At 36.7% G+C, this 23,774-nt stretch overlaps 1 protein-coding gene across 1 annotated transcript; it reads left to right on the top strand.

Moving 5' to 3' along the window:
* Positions 1–340: 340 nt before the first annotated feature.
* On the top strand, positions 341–23,535 carry LOC144250612 (uncharacterized). The gene is made up of 6 exons (XM_077793517.1): positions 341–396; positions 712–865; positions 1,168–1,326; positions 2,023–2,204; positions 22,164–22,283; positions 22,524–23,535. Exons 1-6 carry the CDS (start codon positions 341–343, stop codon positions 23,533–23,535), a joined length of 1,683 nt encoding a protein of 560 aa, XP_077649643.1.
* The last annotated feature ends 239 nt before the right edge of the window (positions 23,536–23,774 follow it).

Consider the following 23,774-nt stretch of genomic DNA (forward strand, 5'->3'; position numbering starts at 1 on the left):
CAACCATAATGTTCCTGTTTAAATATATGAAAATACCTAAGTGAATCGGTCCATCATGCACAACCACATGAATGGGGTACTAAGGAGAATAATGTATATAGGTATATTTTATTTTGGATAATTTTATCAAATTGACTCTATGGTCATGTATAACTAAAAAGGATGAATAAAACAGAAAAAGATAAAAAGTACTTAAAAGGACCAGTGGTCCAACTTGATAGCATCTTAGCCAAATAAGGAAATGTCTTTAGGTACATTCCAGAATTTACTAAACAACTCCCCTATTGGATGCTGCCAAAGGTGTTGGAGTCTGTGAGAAGGTGGAGTTTCAGGGCGCTGCATGGAGAAGATAGAACTCCCCCATTCATCTGCAGGTGCAGGGGTCCCAGGGGGCAGGTAATCTAGAGGCCTCTATGGTTAACAAAGTCAGAAAGGAGCCGGGAGCATTGGAGTCTATGGAGTTATTTACTAAATTAGGAAAACCTGGAGTTGTCTTTCCTGGACTCCCAATCAAATGCAAATTGTTTTTCCTTAAAGAGAGAGACCCTTGAGCCCCTCTTAACGAGAAGTCTTCTCTGTATTATGTGACTTTTTGCACCACTGAATTGGGGGGACAAGACCAGAGCTCTCTTTGGAAACACATTGACTTTGTTTGCATCAAGACAAGCATGTAGGGTCTGTCTTTTTTGTTGTTTCTTTTTTCTTGTCAAGTGCAGAGTATTCAGCTGATACTAAGGATGCGCACCTGGGCAGGGTGTCTCTGGTTTTAGGAGGAGGCAGGATCCCATTGCCTGGAATCCAGGGGACTGTCAGGAAACAGGGTGGCCTTGATCTGTGTAAGGCTGTTATCCTGTGGCCAGCGCAGGTAAAAAAAAAAAAAAAAAAAAAAAGTGGCACATGCCTGTCATTCCAGCAGCTAGGGAGGCTGAGGCAGAGGGATGGCAAATTCAAAGCCAGCCTCAGCCAAAGTAAGGTGTTAAGCAACTCAGTGAGACCCTGTATCTAAATAAACTTCAAGCTAGGGCTGGGGAAGGGGCTCAGAGGTCGAGGCCTCTGAATTCAACCCCCAGTTCGCCAGAGAGTGCAGGAGCCCGGGTTCAGCTGGGGTTTACCCAGGTCTGCTCTCTGGGGGTCTCTTCTGTGCTGATCGCCTTACTCATTCTCCAGCCTCAAAATGGGCTCCAGATAGATTCAACTCAGCTGGAGGAACATGAGCTCTTATGCTGCCAATTGGGTGGTAAACTCCTGCAGGGCGCCTGCCAGGCCCCCAGTGAGCCTCCACCAGCGCTGGCCATGACACACTGGGCAGTTCCTACTGGGCGAAAGGCCAGTTCTGCTTGGAGAATTCTGCACATATAAACAGAGGACAAGTCAGCCTCCCAAAGATGCTTTCGGTGGTCTTATAGGAGGAGGTCCAGGTGATGAAACTTTCAAGAAATGACTTCAAATTCCTAACATCAAAACCCAACAGAACTTCCCTGACCCTAACCCAATGCCCAGACCTCAAAAGGAAAAGAAAAAAAGAAAAAAGCTGCACCCAAACCCTGCCATTCTGGCCTCCCCCTTGCCTGGAACAGATATCAGCCAGCTGTCACTCAAAAAGAAGGCTCACTGGGCTGGAGGGAGGGGAGGAGAGCGGAGACTGACTGAAGCCCTGTCCAATCAGAAGCCCTGGTGCTGAGCACTGTCCAACCCTGAGAGCAGCCAGCGAGCAGGGGGCGGGCCTCCTAGCCTGGTTTGGGATTTATTTCTCCATGGTCCACGGTTCCAGGACTCCTGCAGTTGGATTCCAGGCTTTGCTTTGTGCCCGGGATCCCGGGTGGCCCTGCCATGCAGAGGCTGAAGCTCTCCATGGCAGGCTTGGCTGCTGGGCACCAGGAGATGGTGAGTGTGCAGTGGCACCTGGTGCCTGGACAGGGAGGCTCAGGAGGGAGGAGGGGCAAGGAGGCTGTCTGGCAGGACAGGCTGTGGTGGGAACCTGAGCTGGCTGACCCTAACTCAGGGCACTCTCTGCCTACACAGGCCTCAGCCCATTGGCGACAGTGCCCCTCAGTCCCCCTGGCCATCAGGGTGGGGAGCGTGACAGTGGCGGAGACCCCTCGAGGCCTCCCCATCCCTTGGGGGCAACCTCAGCCCCTGGTCAGGTCCTATGTGGCAATTGAGCGCTGCTGCCTGGCGTCTTCCTGGGCTGTGGTGATTGACAGGTGGGACCACTGGGAGAATCCAATTTCCAAGCCTCCCAATGGCACACAACTGTCATCCCAGAGGCTGGGGGAGGGCGGGTTATGCTGGAGGATTGGGAGGTCAAGGCCAACCTCTTCAAGTTGGCCAGGTACTTAGAGACTCAGTGTGACCCTGCCTCTAAATAAAATGCAAAATAGGGCTTGGTATGGAGCTCAGTGGTCGAGGGCCAATGAGTTCAATGCCCAGTACCCAAAAATAAAAATAATAATAATAATAAAAAATCAAATCCCCAAACACCATTTTCCTGCAGGAGAGAAGCTGCGGTGTACAGGGACCTCGCTTATTCCTGAGCTAGTTTTGTGGAGTTTGTTTTATTGTTTTTGTTTGTTTGTTTGTTTTGTAGTTAACAGAAGGGTGCTTTACCACTCAGCCATGTCCCTGGTAGTTTTTAGTTTTTATTCTGCCCTCTGGTTTAGCTAAGTTGCTGAGGTTGGCCTTGTTATGGTTTAATTGATAATGACTTTTCCGTTGCAATTAAGTGTATGATTTTCACTTCCACATGGGTTCCTGGGTGGACACTGTTGACTTCATGATTCCACGATGACAATTGTATCAGTACAGCTTCCCAATGCACATGTTGGGTAATAACATTTTTTTTTGCTCTTATAATTTTTGTTCTTATAATTCAAAAATTTCTTGGCTAAGTTTACATATATTTAACTTTGTAGATGAATTTTAGGACTGAATGCTTCCATTAAGAGTAAAGCATGCTGGATTGATTATTAGTGCATCAGAGTTATACATAATACCACATGCATATGGCACCGTGTAAAACTTACCCATGGTATTTTATACCATTTTTTAATCTGAATATCCCATTTTTATTAATGTATTATCCTGTGAACTGATTTGAGTAAGTGCACTCCGGTTGGGGATTATCAAGTGTCTTTAATGGCAAAACAGTTCCACAGATAGTTAAGAAGCACTTAAAGTCCTTAAGTTTATTAGAATTTTGTGGTTTCTTATCTTCATTGATACTATTTCATTTTCTCTCTGATAGGGTTTTAGTTTACATTTCTCCGGTTTCTAAAGATGTTAGATTCTTTTATTCTCATTATTAAACACATGGGTATCTCCTGTACAAATTGGCAGCTCAAGTCTCTTCTGTGCTGGATTTCAGAGTGTTGGGACCATGAGAATCACCACCCTGTGGGCCCTTGTCCTACCCAAGCCGGCTGGGATCTGCAGGGGTCTCAGGGTTTTCTCCCTCCTGAGGTTTTCTTTCTTTTTGGGGGGGCATGGGGAGTATAGTGGATTGAACGCAGAGGTCCTTTCCCACAGAGCTACATCCCTCATATTTTTTATCATTTATCTTGATAGAGGCTGAGTCTGGCCTTGAACTTGGGTCTCAGCCTCCAGAGTGGCTGGGATTACCGGTGTGGTCTTCCTGCCTGGGTCCCCCTGAATGTTCTAAATGTAAGGGAAGCAAAGTGTCAGATCCACAACCCCGTCTCCCAGACGAAACCTGTACACATGTATGAATGAATTCCTCAAATTCCAGTCCCCTGTTCCCATTTCCAGTGACAGTTTTTCCTCCCCAATGTAATAAAATAAGAAGCAAAGGTTTTGTTTTCTGTTTATGAGCATTTCACATGAGAGAAAAGTACACCAAAAACCACTTGACATTTGAAAAAGTGTGTGTGTGTGTGTGTGTGTGTGTGTGTTTGTGTGTGTGTATTTGTGCATGTGTATTCTCCCTTCCTCTTCCAGGCCAGACACCTTGTCAGAATGTCTTTGGGCTGAGTGTCCCCTCTGTGTACTGCATTTCCTAGGGGTGTTGTGCCCTCTGTGATATTTTCCTGGTCCTGTTTTGGCTCTGCCTGACATGAGGATCCCACACCTGGCACATCTGAGGACTCCTGAGCGTCTGGTACATATCAGTCACCTGTTGACCTATGAGCAGGTGCATTTAGGGGAAGCAGTTTCTCAGGGGAGTAGGTGATGGCCCTGCAGCTGGGAGAAGTCTCCTTAGCCAGGCCACTTCAGAAGTTCCCTCGTCCTGGCTCCTGTGGATCCTGGAACAGTGATGGGCATGCAGCCATTTATTAACACACTGGTTCAAGTTCCTCTGGGAATGCATCCAGAGTGGTTGTTGTTCTGTTAGCTTTTAAAGAACTCCATGCTGTTTTCAAAAATGGCTGCACTGAGCTTATATTCTAGCCCCATGTGAGCAGGTCTCTTTCTCCATATCCATGTCATTGGAGGACTGGTTTCTTTGACTGTTTGATAGGAGCCTTTCCCACAGCTGCACTCAAACTGAGAAGCTGTCCTACTTGGCTGGGGGCTGAATTCCTGATGCAATTGGTTAGAACCCAGGCTGCCTGTGCTCACTGCAAGAAGGTGGTGTGAGCCTAATCTAGAAAGAAACAGGGAGCTGTGCTCTTGACAGCTTTTGCTTCACTCCTGGGAGGGGGGATCATAGTCCAGGGAAGTGCTTGCACACTAATTAGAAGCCCCTCCATTCTGAGACATGCACATGCACAGTTGCCACTGCTCCCAAAGCTTGGTGGGTTAGGATGGAGTCCATGGAATGGGAAAAATATTGGGAACCTGAGTGCCTGGAGATCCTTCTTCCAGAAAGACCTGGCTAGACCTGGAGTTATTACTGAGGTAGGGAGGAGAGGGCTCAGGCAGGGCTGCTGGGTGGACTGCATTTGTCCTGTCTACCCTTAGGGCCTGGCTAGGGAGGAGCTCAAATGTTAGCAACCACAGTTTGCAGATCATGTTGCAAATCCCTTCTAGGGATAAACTGGGACCCTTGATCTCACTCCCCTTCTGCCATTGTCTCATGAATAAAGCCCATGACCCTCCACAGCCATCAAAAATCACCCCCTTTCTCTCATCCTGATACTTGTGTATATCCAGCTCTTTCTTCTATGAGCACCAGAAAAATTCTGTTTCCAGCTACAAGTCATTTCGTGTCCCATGTGCTCCATTTGTGACCCCAATCAGTTTTCCTCTACTCTGGGTGACACTGGATTTTGATATTCTGTCCCAATTATGTGGCACATTGCTCAAGGCAGGACTCATGCCCACGTGTCCCCCAACTTTGCCTGCCCTTTGGATGATAGAGATTTTCTGAGTGGTCCAATGCATAGGTCTCTCAGTCCATTATAACTTTATTTAAAAGGGACTCAAAACAGAAGTAGGTGTATATTTGGTCTATCCATGTGTGAAGGGAATCCAGGAGCCTCCTAATCTGGTATAATTTTGAAACATAATCCTACTCAATATGTGCTTCTTTGGGATGCTGGAGTGTAATCCAGTACCACGCACGTCCTGGAACCAAGCCCTACGAGTGTTCTGCGCCTCCAGTTTCCACACCTCCCTTCACGTTGGGTTGCCTTGTTCATTCACATCAAATCCTCTGCTGGAGATGGTTGCATTTAGCTAGGCCTTTTCCTTGCACTTCATAATAAAATTGACATTTACATACATATGGAGTCATCTATGAAATTTCAGCATTGTGATTTTCTTGGTCCTCAATTTACTGCAGTATGATAATTTTATAATATGCATTATTGCCTGGTAATGATAGCTCCTGCTTTTGCTCTTAGAGTTCAGAATTCTTGGCTAATTTCATATCAATTCAACCTTAAAGGAGAATTTTCAATCTGTTTGCTTTGGTCACTTCTTCAATGAAAAGGAAATCATGGTGAAATTTTGATGGGGTTTTATCATAGATGAACCTGAGGGAAGCTGTCCTCTTTATAATGAGGAGTCCTATCATCTATACCCAGGATGTGTAATTCAGTCTGTTATGTGCTGATCTGTATTTGCATTTTTTCAAATTCTGTAGATGTACTATTTAAATATGATTATATGTGAAATGTGACATTTATGTGACAGGTATATAAAACTGACATGGTGTTTCATAGTATTTGTCAAACTGTATGCAATATGGCAAACAAAATGTGGCTGACTTCCATAAATGGTTATTTTCCATAGTTTATTATTTATTCCCAAATGGACATCCTCTTTCACCAGACCCTGGGTCTCGGCTCTGGAGGAGTGTGCTGTGTACCCATATGAACAGGTGCTGTATTGTCCACATCTGTTTCTGTAGACCTTCATGATAGCCCCACATGTTCTTCAACACTGTCTCAATTTCTGTTCCATGTGACTTTATGGTACAGTCCCTCCTTTCTAAAGATGTTGATTGCTTTGTGATCAAGGGACATTTAGATACCTGCTATTTAAAGGGGCTGTTCATGGCTGTTGCCTGCATTTCTCTTGTAGTCTCTGTTCTCCTTTCTTAGAAGAGTTTGGTTAAAGGTGAGGCAATTTGTTTCTTTCATCTGTCACTTCTCCTTGTTCTCTTTAATGGAGTCATTTGAGGAATAGAATTTTTGTTTTCATATGTAAAGTGTATAAATTTTAAAATATTTTTTCTGTAACTTTGAAAAGTACTTTTTTTTTCTTTTTTTTTCCTTTTGTGAAACTGGGGATTGGAACCAGGGTGTACTATTACCGACCACTATCCTCAGTACTTTTAAAATTTTTATTTAAAAAATTTAATTTTTTCTTAATTATTAAAAATTACTACTGCCTATTTATTTTAAATTTAGGCAGCGTTTCACTCAGTTGCTAGGGTAAGCTTCACAATTGTGATCCCCCTGCCTGAGCCTCCAGACCACTGGATATATCAGGTATGTAGCACCAAATGCATCCTATCTCAGTTTCTTTCTTTCTTTCTTTCTTTCTTTCTTTCTTTCTTTCTTTCTTTCTTTCTTTCTTTCTTTCTTTTTTTCCTCTTTCTTTCTTTTTTTCTAGATGTTTTTTAGATGATGATTCTTTATGGTTTTTATTATTTTTTTAAATACATGACAACAGTGGAATGCATTACAATCCTTATTTCACATAGAGCATAATTTTTCATATTTCTGTATATAAAGTATGTTCACATGAATTTATGCCATTCTACATGTACTTTATTGCATTACAACTTTTAATACACATATATATCACAATTTTTCATCTCTCTTTGTATATAAGGTATGTTGACATCCAATTCAAGTCTTCATACATGAACTTTGTATAAAGATGTCCATTACATTCCATCATCCTTGCTAATCCCCTGTGCCTTCCCTTTCCCTTCCACTCCTCTGCCCTATTTAGAATTCATCTATTCCTCCCATGCTCCCCCTCCCTTACCCACTATGATTCAGCCTCCTTATATCAGAGAAAACATCCGGCATTTTTTTGGGGGGGATTGGCTGACTTCACTTAGCATTATCTTCTCCAACTCCATCCATTTACATGCAAGTGCTATGATTTTGTTCTTTTTTAATGAGTAATATTTCATTGTGTATATAAGCCACATGTTTTTTATCCAGTTATCCACTGAAAGGAATCTAGGTTGATTTCATAGTTTAGGTATTGTGAATTGTGCTGCTATAAATATTGACCTGGCTGTGTCCCTGTAGTGTGCTGTTTTTGTTTCTTGGTATAGTTCAAGAAGAGAAATAGTTGGGTCAAATGGTGGTTCCATTCCCAGATTTCCAAGGAATCTCCATACTGATTTACAAAAAGGCTGCACCAATTTGCAGTCCCACCAGCAGTGTATGAGTGTACCTTTTCCCCACATCCTCACCAACACTTATTGTTGTTTGTCTTCAAAATAGCTGCCCTTCTTACTGAAGTGAGATGGTATCTTAGAGTGGTTGTAATTTGAATTTCTCTGATTGCTAGAGATGATGAACATTTTTTCATATAATTGTTGATTGATTGTATATCCTCTTCTGAGAAGTGTATTTTCAGGTTCTTGGCCCATTTATAGATTGGATGATGATGATGATGATGATGATGATGATGATTATTATTATATTATTATTATTTTGGTGTTAAGACATTTGAGTTCTTTATATATCCTAGATATTAGTGCTCTATCTGTTGTATGTGGGGTAAAAATTTGCTCCCAGAAAGTAGGCTCTCTATTCTATAGGTTTTTTTTTTTGATAAAAATCTTTAGTTTCAATCCATCCCATGTGTTGATTCTTGGTTTTAATTCCTGTGCTATAGAAGTGTTATTAAGGAAGCTGTAGCCTAATCCCACATGATGGAGATAAGGCCTACTTTTTCTTCTATTTGGAGAGTCTCTGGTTTAATTCCTAGATCCTTGATCCATTTTGAGTTAACTTTTATGCATGGTGAGAGAGAGGGATTCCATTTTATTTTGCTGCATATGGATTTCCAGTTTTTAGCACCATTTGTTGAAGATGCTCTCTTTTTTCCAGTGCATATTTTTAGCACCTTTGTCTAATATAAGATAATTGTGGTTTTGTGGGTTGGTCTCTGTGTCCTCTATTCTGTACTATTGGTCTACCAGCCTGTTTTGATGCCAGTACTATGCTGTTTTTGTTACTGTGGCTCAGTAGCATAGTTCAAGGTCTGTTATAGAAATGCCACCTGCCTTCCCTTTCCTGCTAAGGATTGCTTTAGCTATTCTGGGTCTCTTATTTTTCCAGATATATTTCATGATTGCTTTTCTATTTCTGTGAGGAATGCCATTGGGATTTTGATCAGAATTGCATTAAATTTGTAGAGTGCTTTTGGTAGTAGGGTCATTTTGATAATATTAATTCTGCCTATTCAAGATCAAGTTAAATCTTTCCATCTTCTAAGGTCTTTGATTTCTCTTTAGTGTTTCATAGTTTTCATTGTATAGATCATTCACCTCTTGTTGATTCCCAAGTATCTTTTCTTATTGAGGATATTGTGAGTGGGGTTGTTTTCCTCATTTCTTTCTCAGAGGATTTGTCACTGATATACATAATTGCCTTTGATTTATGGGTGTTGATTTTATATCCTGCTACTTTGCAGAATTCTAGTTCTAGAAGTTTTCTAGTGGAGTTTTTTGAGTCTTCTAGGTACAGAATCATATCATCAGCAAATAGTGCTAGTTTAAGTTCTTCTTTTCCTATACTTGTTCGTTTAATTTCTTTCATCTGTCTAATTGCTCTGGCCAGTGTTTCTAGAAATATATTGAATAGAAGTGTGAGAGAGGGCATCCCTGTCTTGTTTCCGATGTTAGAGGGAATGCCTTCAGTTTTTCTCCATTTAGAATGATGTTGGCCTGAGACTTAGCATAGAGAGCCTTTAAAATGTTGAGGGAAGTTCCTGTTATTCCTAGATTTTCTAGTGTTTTGAACATGAAGGGGTGCTGTATTTTGTCAAATGCTTTTTCTGTATTTGTTGAGATGATCATAAGGTTCTTATGTTTAAATCTACTGATGTGATTAATTACATTTATTGATTTCTGTATGTTGAACCAACCTTGCATCCCTGGGATGAATCCCACTTCATCATGAAGAACCATCTTTTTGATATGTTTTTGTATTTGATTTGCCAGAATTTTATTCAGAATTTTTTCTTCTGCTTTTTGGAGGTATTGGTCTGAAGTACACTTTCTTTTCTGTGTTTGTCTGATTTTAGAATCAAGCAGATATTGGCCTTATAGAGTGAGTTTGAAAATGCTCCCTCTTTTTATATTTCATGGAATAATTTGAGAAGTGTTGGTGTTAGTTCTTTTTTGAAGGTCTTGTATCCATTGAGTCCTGAGATTTATTTATTTATGGTTGGTAGGCTTTGATGGTGTCTTCTATTTCATTTCTTGAAAATGATCTGTTTAACTTACTCAGTTTGTGTAACTCACATGACTCTAGACATTTGTGGATGGCTTCAATATTTTCTGTTTTATTGCAGTACAAATTTTCAAAATAATTTCTAATTACCTCCTGTATTTCTCTAGTGTTCATGGTGATATTTCCTTTTGTATCATGGATTTAGTAATCGGAGTATTTCTCGCATTCTCTACAGTAGCATAGATAAGGTTTTATCAAATGTATTTGTTTTTTCAAAGAGTCAACTTTTCACTTTGAAATTTTTTTTAAAAAAAATTAAAAATATATGGCAGCGGAATATATTACAATTCTTATTACACATATACAGTACCATTATTCATATCTATGTATATAAAATAGGTTGACATCAATTCGTGTGTTCATATGTGTATTTTGGATAATGATGTCCATTATATTCCACCATCCTTGCTAATCCCTTTCCCCTCCCTATTCTTCCCACCCCTCTGCCCTAAATAGAATTCATCTATTCCTCCCATGCTCCACCTCCCTACCCCACTATGAGTCAGCCTCCTTATATCAGAGAAAACATTCAGCATTTGTTATTTTGTGTTTGGCTAACTTCACTTAGCATTATCTTCTCAATGCCATCCATTTATCTGCAAATGCCATGATTTTATTTTCTTTTATTGCTGAGTACTATTCTATTGTGTACAAATGCCAGGTTTTCTTTATCCATTCATCCAATGAAGTGCATCTATGTTGGCTCCACAGTTTATTGTGAATTGTGCTGCTAAAAACATTGTGACTGTGTCTCTGTAGTATGCTGTTTTTAAGTCCTTTGGTTATAGACCAGGGAGTGGGATAGCTGGGTCAAATGGTGGTTTCATTCCCAGTCACTTTGTCAATTTTTATTTGCTTCTTTTGTTCCAATTTCATTGATCTCAGCTCTGATTTTAATTATTTTCTGTCCTTTACTGCTTTGGATGTTGATTAATTGTTTTTCCTAGTGCTTTGAGATGTAATTTTAGGTCATTTATTTGACTTTCTCTTTTTTTAAGGAATGAACTCCAAGCAATGAACTTTCCTCTTAGTAATGCCTTTATAGTGTCCCAGAGATTTTGATATGTTGTATCTCTGTCCTCATTCACCTCTAAGAATTTTTAAATCTCCTCTTTGATGTTTTCTACCACCCATTGTTCATTCACTAGCATATTATTTAGTCTCCAGGTATAGGAGTAGCTTCTATTTTTATCATTGATTTCTAATTTCATTCCATTAGGATCTGATAGAATGCAGGGTAGTATCTTTACTTTTCTGTATTTCTTAGAGTTCCTTTTTGGCATGACATATGGTCTATTTTAGAGAAGGATCCATTTGCTGCTGATAAGAAAGTGTCTTTGTCTGTTGAAGGATGAAATAGTCTAAATCTAAGTTATTTATTGTATTATTGAGTTAAATCTAAGTTATTGATTGTATAATTGAGTTCTATAGTTTCTGTCTAGATATTGTTTGGAAGATCAATTCAGTGGTAAAAGAAGTGTGTTAAAGTCACCCAGAATTATTGTCTTGTGGTCTACTTGGCCCTTAAACTTGAGAAGAGTCTGTTTGAACATAGATGCTCAATTGTTTTGGAGGTGTGTATGTTTATAATTGTTCTGTCTTGTTGGTGTATGGTTCCTTTAAGCAGTATGTACTGTCCTTCTTTATGCCTTTTGATTAACTTTCACTTGAAGTCCACATTATTTGATATAAGAATGGAAACCCCTGCTTGCCTCCACATTCTATGTGAGTGGTAGTATGTGTTTTAATATTTATTTTTTGTATATGGACACAATACCTTTATTATTTAGTTGTATATGGCGCTGAGTATCGAATACAGGGTCTCACATGTGCTAGGCCAGTGCTCTACCACTGAGCCCCAGCCCCAGGCTGAGTGATGTATTTTTTTCCAACCTGTCACCTTCAGTCTGTGGGTGTCTTTTCCTATGATATGAGTCTCTTGGAGGCAGCATATTTGTGGTCTTTATTTTAATCCAATCTGCCTGTCTTTTGATTGCTGAGTTTGAACTAAACTTTCAGGGTTATGATTGAGACAACATTTGTATTCCCAGTTATTTTTGTTTATTTTTGGTATGTAACTAAGTCAGTTTCTCTTTGATAGGTTTTTCCTTTAGAGTGATAATACCCTTTTCTAATTTTTTTATTGTTGTTCATTTCCTCCTCATGGAATATTTCGCCAAGGATGTTCTGTAGTGCAGGTTTCTGGTTGAAAATTTTTTAATTTTGTGTATGATGGAAGGTTTTTATTTTGTCAAAAAATAACATAGGAATTGAAATCTAATTGCTAATCAAAATTTAATTTTGCTGGGTATGATTCTTGGTTGGCATCTATTTCTTTCAGAGCTTGGTTTATATTGTTGCAGGATCTTGTAGATTTCAGGGTCTCATTTCAGAAATCAGAGATCCTAATTGGTTTTCCCCATATGTAATTTGATTCCTTTCTATTGTGGCTTTTGGAATGCTCTGCTTCTCCTGTATGCTAGGCATTTTCATAATGATTTGCATTCGTATAAACCTGTAGTGATCTTGTTCATTTGGTGTCTTATATGATCCTTGGATTTGATTTCCCAATTCACTCTACATGTTTAGAAATTTTTCTGGTATTATTTCATTGAATAGATTGTCCATTTCTGTAGTTTAGACCTTTATGACTTCATGTATCCCAAGAGTTGTTAAATTTGGTCTTTTCATATTATCTCACAATTCTTGAATCTTCTGCTCATGGTTTCTTACCATCTTCACTGGGGTCAACTTTATTTTTTCAAGATTATATATTTTGCCTTCAATGTCAGAGGTTCTGTCTTCCAAGTGATCTATTCTGTTGGAGATGCTTCCTATTGAGTTCCTAATTTGGTTTACTGTTTCCTTCATTCCAAGCATCTGTTGTCTTTTTTTTTTTTTAAATCTCTATCTCCTTTTTGAAGGAATCTTTTGCTTTCAGTATTTGCTTATGTAGCTCTTTATCAAAATGATCCTTTGCTGTCTGTATTTGCTCTCATATCATCCTTTAATTCACAGAAAATTATGTACTTTCTCCCATTTATCCTGCTATTCTGACCATGGATTCTAATAATGTAGCATCTTTGTTTGGGGCACATTCTTTCTTGGGTTTCTCATGTTGTTCATGCATCTTCCATTTCAGCTCTGTGTTTTCAGATATATATCCATGTAGGCTTATAGTGTCCACAATGGGTTTCAATACCTTACTTTTTTAAAAAAATTATTTATTTCTTTAAATACATGACAACAGTGGAATGCATTACAATTCTTATTACACACATAGAGCACAATTTTTTGTATCTCTGTATAGAAAGTATATTCATGCTAATTTATGCCATTATATATATACTCATTTCTTTCTGCAATACAACTCTTAATACACACACACACACACACACACACACACACATACACACACACACACATATATATATATATATATATATATATATATATATATATATATATCACAATTTTTCATATCTCTGGTTGTATATAAGTTATATTGGCACAAATTTGTGTCTTCATACATGTACTTTGGATAATGGTGTCATCACATTCCACAATCATAGCTAATCCCCTGCCTCTTCCCCTCCCCTTCAACCCCTCTGCCCTATGTAGAATTCATCTATTCCTCCTATGCTGCTCCTCCCTACCCCACTATAGTCAGCCTCCTTATATCAGAGAAACCATTCAACATTTTTTGGGGGGTTTGCCTAACTTCACTTCTCCAGTACTATCCATTTACCTGCAATTGCCATGATTGTATTATTGCTGAGTAAAATTGCATTGTGTATATATGCCCCATATTTTTATCCATTCATCCACTGAAGGGCATCTGGGTTGGCTCCAAAGTTTGCTATTTTGCATTGTGCTGCCATAAACATTGACATGGCTGTGACCCTGTAGTATGCTGTTTTTAAGTCCTTTGAGAATAGTCCGAGAAGAGGAAGAGCTGGGTGAAATGGTGTTTTCATTCCCAGATTTTGAAGGAATCTCTATACAGTTTTCCATATTGTTTGCACCAAGTTGCAGTCCCACCAGCAGTGTATGAATGTGTCTTTTCCCCCACATCCTTGACAACACTTGTTGTTTGTCTTTATGACTGGAGTGAGATGATATCTTAGAGTGGTTTTGATTTGCATTAATCTAATTGCAAGAGATGATGAAATTTTTTAAAAAAATATTGGTTGATTGATTCTACATCATTTTCTGAAAAGTGTCTGTTCAGTTCCTTGGCAAATTTGTTGATTGGATTATTGGGTTTTTTGGTGCTTAGCATTTTGAGTTCTTTATATACTAGATATTAGTTCTCTATCTGATGTGTGAGGGGTAAAAATCTACTCCCACAATGTAGGCTGTTTGTTCACCTCAGATTTTTTTTCTGAAAAGAATGTTTTTAGTTTGAATCTATCCCATTTGTTGATTTTTGGTTTTAATTCTTGTGCTATAGGCATCTTATTAAGGAAGTTGGGGCGGCCTAGCCCCATGTGATGAAGATTATGGCCTACTTTTTCTTCTATTAGATGCAGAGTCTCTGGTTTAAATTCTAGGTCCTTGATCCACTTTGAGTTGAGTTTTGTGCATGGTGAGAGATAGGGTTTTACTTTCCTTTTTTGGAAATGGATGTCCACTTTTCACAGCACCGTTTGTTGAAGAGGGTATCTTTTCTCCAATACATGTTTTTGGCACCTTTGTCTAATGTAAGATAATTGTAATTTTTTTAGTTAGTCTATGTGTCCTCTATTCTGTACCATTGGTCTATTGGCCTGTTTTAGTGCCAATACCATGATAGTTTAAGGTCTGGTATATTGATACCACCCACCTACTTTGCTCTTCCTGCTTATAATTGCTTTAGCTATTCGGGGATTCTTATTTTTCCAAATGAAATTCATGATTGCTTTTTCTATTTCTATAATAAATATCATTGGGGTTTTGATCAGAATTCCATTAAATCAGTATAGTGCTTTTGGTTGTATGGTTGTTTTGATAATATTAATTCTGCCTATGCAAGAGTAAGGTAGGTCTTTCCATTTTGTAAGGTCTTTGATTTCTTTCTTTAGGGTTCTGTAGGTTTCCTTGTATAGATCTTTCACCTCTTTCGTTAAGTTGATTCCCAAGTATCTTGTTTCCTTTTTTTAAAGTTACTGTAAATTTGGTAGGTTTTCTTATTTCCTTCTTGAGGCTTTGTCCCTGATATACAGAAATGCCTTTTTTAATGTTTGTTAATTTTATATCCTGCTGCTTTGCTGTATTCATTTTTAGTTCTAGAAGTTTTCTGGTGGTGCTTTTGGGGTCTTCTAGGTATAGAATCCTACTTTCAGCAAATAGTGCTAATTTAAGTTCTTTTCCTGTAGTTATTCCTTTAATTTCTTTCGTCTGTCTAATTGCTCTGGCCAGTGTTTCAAGAAATATGTTGAATAGAAATGGTGAGAGAGAGCACCCCTGTCTCGTTCCAGTTTTTAGAGGGAATGCCTTTAATTTTTCTCCCTTTAGAATGATGTTGGCTTTAGCCTTAATGTGGAGAGCCAGTATGATGTTGAGGTATGTTCCTGTTGTCTCAAGTTTTTCTATTTTTTTGAACATGAAAGGGTGCTGTATTTTGTCAAATATTTTTTCTGTGTCTCTTGAGATGATCATATGATTCTTACTTTTAAGTCTATTTATGTGATGAATTACCTTTTTTGATTTCTATATGTTGAACCAACCCTGTATTCCTGGACAAACCCCACTTGATCTTGGTGCACAACCTTTTTAATATGTTTTTGTATTCAATTTACCAGAATTTTATTCAGAATTTTTGCATCTATGTTCATTCAAGATATTGGCCTGAAGTTTTCTTTCTTTCTTTTGTCCCTGCCTGGTTTTGGGATCAGGGTGATATTGGCTTCATAGAATGAGTTTGAAAGTGCTGCTTCTTTCTCTATTTCCTGAAATAAATGGAAGAATATTGGTATTTTTGAATACCAATATTCTTCTTTAAGGTCTTGCTTAACTCCGCAGTATATCCATCTGGGCCTAGGCTTTTCTTGGTTGATGAGCTTCTGATGGCATCTTGTATTTCATCATTTAATATTTGTCTATTTAAATTGTTTATGTTTCCTGATTCAATCTGGGCATATCATATGACTCAAGAAATTTGTTGATGCCTTCAATGTCTTCTATTTTATTGGGGTATACATTTTCAAGATAATTTCTAAATATCCTCTCTATTTCTGTACTCTCTGTTGGGATATTGCCTTTTTCATCATGTATGCTGGTAATTTGAATTTTCTCTCTCCTTCTTTTCATTAGCATAGCTAGGGATCTGTCAGAGAACCAACTTTTTTTCAAGGTTTAATTTTGTTTCTTTTAATTCAATTTCAGTTCTAATTTCAATTATTTCTTGCCTTCTACAGCTTTTGCTGTTGATTTGTTCTTCTAGGGCATTGAGATGAAATATCAGAATCAATTATTGACTTTTTCTTCTTTTAAGGAATGAACTCCATGCAATGAAGTTTCCTCCTAGTACTGCTTTCATAGTGTCCAAGAGATTTTGATATGTTGTGTCTATGTTCTTGTTTACCTCTAAGAATTTTTTAATCTCCTCCTTGAAGTCTTCTGAAACCCATTGTTCATTCTATTGTACCAAATTGATTCACTCGTTGAACTGCTTATAGAACTTGAAATATTTAAAGTTTGTCTTTTCACGTGGTGGAAGTGTCACTTTACATGTCTCCAAACATTAATATTTTATGAATATTTTACACATTGGGAATGTGTCATGGATGATACTTGAAACTAATTGTATTGAGGATCTCAATCTATCTCATGGATAGAAAGCAGAGAGAATAGGAACCAGACTATTTTCAAAAGCTTTTTTTACCAGGTTTTTGTCTCCCTTGGGCACAATCTCCTTATGAGAATATCTTTGACAAGTCTGATTTGCATCTGAAATGTCCACCAAATTTCACATTCACTGATGGCTGAAAAGTTAGGAGACGGGCTTTTATTCAGTGCTTGGGTTATGGTATATGTCCTTCACTTCACTCTGATATGGAATATATATACTTTTTTGGACTTATGTATTTTCCACTGAATTAGATAATGGAAAATATCTTATTACATAATTAAAGTCACTCTCCTGCATGAAAGTCAGTTCTACAAACTTTTAATTCAAATTAAAAACTGAATAACGGTTTGGTCCATGTTCTTTTGATCTAACAATTTTTTATTTCAGGAGCCATTGACATTTGGGGATGTGGCTATTGATTTTTCTGAGGAGGAATGGGAATGCCTGGATCCTGCTCAGCAGAATTTATATAGAGAAGTGATGTTGGAGAACTACAGCAACCTGCTATTTGTGGGTGAGCATAACTTTCCTTCAAAATTCCTAATTATCATTATTTTGTTTTCTTCCGTTGAAGTATGTCTTTTGAGATCTTCTCCACAAGAATGTGTTGCAGATTTATGATTTCAATAAGGAAGATGGGATAGTTCTTGGTGCTGACAAGACAATGTTAATGATGTTTATTTTCATCCTTAATGTTTTCCTTTGGTGGCATGATATACAACTTTCACTTGACATATGGTTGACTTAGAGGAATGCAGTGATGTCAAATACTGTGGCCCACATGTCAAATACTGTGGCCTCCACAGGAAGAGGAGGAAGCCTAAATTCAAAAATGTTCATTGAGACATTATCCAGCAGAAAATATTTTTGAGAAGCTTTGAATTCTTTCTCTTGTTATCATAGCAAAACCTTTCCTGTGTTTTGTGCTTTAAAATTATATAGTATCCTGCTTTTCCTCCATACATTCAAATTAACAACAAAACACTCCCTTTGCCTTGTGAGTGTCAATATTATCTGACAGCTCTTCCATAATTTAAAAAATATTTTTAGTTGTTAATGAATTTCCTATTTATCCATATATGGTGCTGATAATTGAACCCAGGGCCTCACACATGTTAGGCAAGCTCTCTAACACTACTCTACAACTCCAGCCATTCTTCCATTATTTGCAGGAAAGTTTTCCACATTTCTGGAGACCTCTAGGTCCACCCATTGTAGTATATTACTATCATAAGTCAGTTTTTCTAATCTTATTTGTACATGTTTTCACTAAAATTTTCTTCCAGTGTTCTTTCTGATATGTGTAATGGATTTTCTTTGAAATTATCCTCCATGGAATGAATGTCAAGTTGGACAAAGACTGCTGTTTTGAGAGATGGTGTAAGTTTTATTTGAGTTAGAGGTTTGTAAAATAATACATCTGTTGATATTTACAATTTGGTTGTTTTCTTTTTTTTTTTCATTGTGTTCTGTACCATCCATGTTATAGTCTGGGATTCCTCATATCAGTTAATTGCTTCACAATCTAAGATGTATATGATTCTTGTTTGTATTACCAATAATATTATATGTGTTTTGCTTGTATAAATATTAAGTCTCTTTTGTCCATTTCTTTTGTATTTTATCTTGATTGGCTTTTCATTCTGCCATGTACTTCGAAATTGAAGTTTTCCATGTATAAGTGTAATGGGGATTGATGTGATATTCTCTTGCTGAACTACACCCCAAGCTCCTTTTCACTCATATTAGGAGAGAGGGTCTCACTAAGTTATTGAAGATGTCTTGAATTTGAAATTCACTTACCTCAGACTTCCTAGTAGCTCAGATTCCATGCATGCTCATCATTTGTGTATTGATGAGCTTGTTCTTATTTATAGGATAAAGACCACATTATTTTACATGTAGCTTTGAGAAATGTTGCAATTCTCTTTCTTTAATTTTCATTGTAATCAAAACCACAAAATAAAACTTACTGTCTCCAAAATTTTAAATGTAAAGTTCAGTAACAATAATTCAAATTGTTATGCAATATATCTCTACAAAGTTTACATCTCAAAAAAAAAATGCCTAGGAAGCAAGGGCTCATTTCTGTCTCCTCATCACAAAACTATTCTCTTTTTTTCAGAAAGCTTCTTTTTTTAGTTTAGAAATGTCATGCTTGTAGAATTCTACAGTATTCTTTCTATGACATTTCAGTTAACCTAGTGTACATATATTTTGTAACTTTTAGTATATTTTTTAGCAGGGAAAAGTCTTCTTATTTGTATTTTGGGGGATATTCATACAATTTAAATGATAGATTTCTCTGCAAAAAAAATTAACAATGGGAGGTTGATGAATACTACATGGAGCCTCTAGTTAACTTTAAGTAGTATAAACATCTTTAAATTTAATCTTTCAATTTTGAATAACAGCATGCCCAATAGTGTTCAATCAACTGACACATATTTAGGGATTTTTGAAAATCCCTACCACTTTTGACTTCAAATATTTTCCCATGTTGGTTACAAAATAACTATCACTTAAATATTTATTAACCTTTGTTTTAATATATAAAATTGATCTAACCAGCATAATATCCCACTTGTGATAAGGAACAGGGATTCTATAATTGTATAGTAGTTTCAAAATATTTTCAAATTCTTATGCTTTGCAATTACCATTTTGCTTCACTGTATTTCCCTTTTCAGTAAGTGGGGATTGATGTCTCTTAGTATGACAGTGATTCTTTGTTTTCATTCAACCCTCTCAGTGTTTTATTTGTGTGTTTGGGAAGTATGAAGAACATAGCAAATGTATTTACTCTTAATTCTGAACCTAAGTGAAAGGGTACTTGTCTCTCTTTTGCCTCTTTTCAAAGTTTTTTTTTTTTTTTAATTTACAACTCTTTCTATGACCTATAACTGTTTGAAACTATGTTTTGTGTACTATTATTTAGACATCCCAGGTTTTGTTCGATCACTTTTGTATGTGTCATTATTACATCCTTTTGCTTTCAGTATGTGTGTGTTCTTAGATTTAGAGTATCCTGTAGACTACCTACAGTTGCAATATTTAGGGTTAATTCAGATATCCATGTTTTGTTTTGATCAGAATTTTGTAATCTTGCATTTTCCAACAAAAAACTCTAAAAATGAAGAATCTACTACTCATACTTTGTATGAGTATCAACTTGACTTTACTGTATTAAAAAAACTGAATATATTTATGTGTCCTTTTAAAATTATATTATTGTTACAGGTATATATGCCTTTTGACAGTATTGTTGTTATGTTTTTTCTTTCAAATTCTATTGCAAAATTACATGTTTTATGACCCATCATTACAATAAAATAGAATTTTTTGCCAAGAAATGTTTAAAATTTAATATGACTTATGATGGTGTGCACTTACATTTTATTATGAAGGATTACCTTTAGTACATTTTGGAGAACAGATACAGTGTTGATGAATAGTGTGTGTATTTTTATATGTTTAAAGTCTTCATTTTTTTTCTCCTTTGAAAGGTAGTAGCTGTGAATATAATGTCTTGGTTGATAATTTTATTCTTTTATCCCTTGAATATAGATACACTCGAATTCCTTCCTGTGTTGTGAAGATTCAACTAAGGATTTCACAATTATATAGTTACACATTTCTAGGTGACCCATCATTTTCTCTTGGATGCTCTCAGTATCCTGAGTTTTTAAACATGGATTAAAACCTACTTTGAGTCTTTACAACTTGGAGAAAAGTGAGCTGCTTGGATGTTTCATTTTTTCTATTTTCCGAGATGTGTTTATTAGTACTGGAAAGAGAACTAAAGGGCGATTTAGCACTTTCATTTTTTACTTTTGCCTTCAAATTTTGATCCTCTAGCTCTACCTCTTATGTTGCTATGTGCAACCACCCCTGACTCTTTCAGATGTTTTCTAAAGAAAGTCTTTAAACATACACTTTCTGCTTATTGGTACTAACAATTCTTGAATAATTTTTATTCTGTTTTATTTGTGTGTTGGTTTAGTTCAGTAAACTTCTTTTAAATGATAATTGACTACTCCATTTGAGTGATTCATAACTTTGCTTATAGTTGATTTAGCCAAGTATTTTTTTCTGTTTGTAAGCAGGAACCCCTTTTTCAACAATCCCCAAATATTCACATGTTTCATATTTTTATCTTTAATGAAACAGAAGAAAGTTGGTAGATTTTGAAAATATATTTTGAAGGAGGAAAATCTTTGTGTAACACAATGTTTTTTTCTCTACTATATTACTCTCCATAGTAATGTACTCATCTTGGATACTGTGAACACTAAGATGACTAGGAAAATCTTCAAAGTAATTTCTGTGTATATTTTCATTTGATTTATATATTTCTTCAGTAATGATGGACTTGGATTTAATAATCCACTCCCCTGCTGATGTTATTTTTTGCTGTAATTTCTTAAGTTTGCAAAATATACTCAGCCCAGTACAGTAAGTAAACATGTTTGTTATTTTTATATATTGCACCCATGACTTGTCATCATCTTCAAAAAATTTTACCAGAGCAGGGAATAAAAGAGAGAGAGGGAAGATATGGAAAGTGTGACTTTGGCTATTTACAACCAAGAAAACAATGGGAAAATATAGGTGAGAGTAAAGTTCAAAAATTGTATTATAATAGACAAAATCAATCAGTAGTCCATATTTATGATAAAAATTTTATGGTCAAAAGACACCAGAGAAAATTAATATCTGAAACAAAAATTCAATGTATTCCAATTATTTTGAGGAGTTTTATATGTCTTTAAGAATAAATCCACAACCCTTTTTGAACTGAAAGGCAATATGGAAAATTTGAAATCTAGTCCATGCATCAATTTTTAACTTGACCAATTATAAAAGTAGCTCTGATTTAAAATTCCAGTCAACATTTGCACAGAAAAGATATTTCTAAAAGTGATCCTTTTGGGAGTTTCTTTATAAAATGTCCATTTTTCTGAAGCAAGAGATTAATTTCTCCTTGTGCCCAAGTGGACAAAATTAAGAATTGTAGAAAAGTTTCTACTTGCCACTATTTCTCAATGACAATTCTGATACAGATTTCTGGAAAGTGCACTGTATAGATAATGCTAGAAGTAACACAATAAGCCATGTCTCTACCCTTAGTAATGACCATTATATTTACATTGGTGATAAAAATTATGACCATAGAGAAATCCTAGTCCTTTTCTAAAGGAAATTTACCAAGATGAAAAATGTAGAAAAGTGTTGCTTCAGTGATCAAAAATAGTATTCATTAAAATATTCATAGCCAAGACAAAACCTATAAGTGTATGATATGTGACAGGGCTCTTAACCACAGCTGCAGAGCTTGCTTAATACAAGAAAATTTATAGAGAAAGAGGGCCAGATAAGTACAGGAGATATTGAGCAGACAAATGCTTTGATATATTTTTTAAACACAGCAGATACTAAGACAGTGATAAATTCTACAAATTTAAAGAATGTGGAAAAACTTTTAGTGAAAAGTTACAACTTATTAAGTATCAGAGGATTTATACTGAAGAAAAGACCTGTAAATGTAAAAAGTGTGGGAAAGCCTTAAAATTTTTTTTCAACTCTTACTCAACACCAAAAATTTATTCTGCAGAGAAGACCTACCAATGTGAAGAATGCAATGCACTCAAGAACTTTACTCAACATCACAGTGTTCATACAGGAGATATGACATGCAAATGCAAAGAAGGTGACAAAACTTCTAATAAAAGCTCCAATCTTATTTGTCACCAGTGGACACATCCTGGAGTGATGCCCTACATATGTAAACAATTTTGCAAAGGTTTCAGTCAAAAACCAAGCCTTAAACATTACCAGAGAATTCATACTGGAGAGAAGCCCTTCAAATGTAAAGTATGTGGCAAAAGTTTTAATGGAAATTCACATCTTAATTGCCATAACAGGATTTATACTGGAGAGAAGACCTACAAATGTAAAGTGTGTGACAAAAGTTTTAATAGAAACTCAAATCTTGATCGCCACAACAGGATTCATACTGGAGAAAAGCCCTACAAATGTAAATTGTGTGGCAAAAGTTTCAGTCAAAAATCATCACTTACTTATCACCAGCGAATCCACACTGGAGAGAAGCCCTACAAGTGTAAAGAGTGTGGCAAAGCTTTTAATAGCATCTCACATCTCTATTGCCACAATAGAATACATACTGGAGAGAAGCCCTACAAATGTAAAATGTGTGGCAAGAGTTTTAATCACATATCATCACTTACTCAGCACCAGCGAATTCACACTGGAGAGAAGCCATACAGCTGTAAAGAATGTGGCAAAGCTTTTAATAGCATCTCACAGCGTAATTGGCACAAAAGTATTCATACTGGAAAGAAGCCCTACAAATGTACAGTGTGTGGCAAAAGTTTCAGTAAAAAATCATCACTTACTCAGCACCAGCTAATCCACACTGGAGAGAAGCCCTACAAATGTAAAGAATGTGGCAAAAGTTTTAACCAAAAAATAGTACTTACTCAGCACCTGAGAATCCACACTGGAGAGAAGCCCTACAAATGTACAGTGTGTGGCAAAAGTTTCAGTCAAAAATCATCACTTAATCAGCACCAGCGAATCCACACTGGAGAGAAGCCCTACAAGTGTAAAGAGTGTGGCAAGAGTTTTAATCACATATCATCACTTATTTCGCACCAGCGAATTCACACTGGAGAGAAGCCCTACAAATGTAGAGAATGTGGCAAAGCTTTTAATCAACAATCATCACTTACTCGACACCAGAGAACCCATACTAGACAGAAGTCCTATAAATGTGAAGAATGGAAAAGCTTTTAATATTGAAGATCACATTTTACTAAACATTATAGATTTTATACAGGAGAGAAGTTTTACAATGAAAACATTGCATCAGTGTCTTTAAGGATGAATCAAACCTATTTCACAGTAGTTCAACACTATTTCACACCAGAGATTTGATAGGACAGAAATCATATAAATGTAAAATAGGTGACAGAGTCTCCAATAGTTGTTCACACCCTACTCAGCACCTCAGAATTCATACAAGTGATAGGACA

This window comes from Urocitellus parryii, chromosome 16, assembly GCF_045843805.1.
Source record: "Urocitellus parryii isolate mUroPar1 chromosome 16, mUroPar1.hap1, whole genome shotgun sequence".
Lineage (NCBI taxonomy): Eukaryota > Metazoa > Chordata > Mammalia > Rodentia > Sciuridae > Urocitellus > Urocitellus parryii.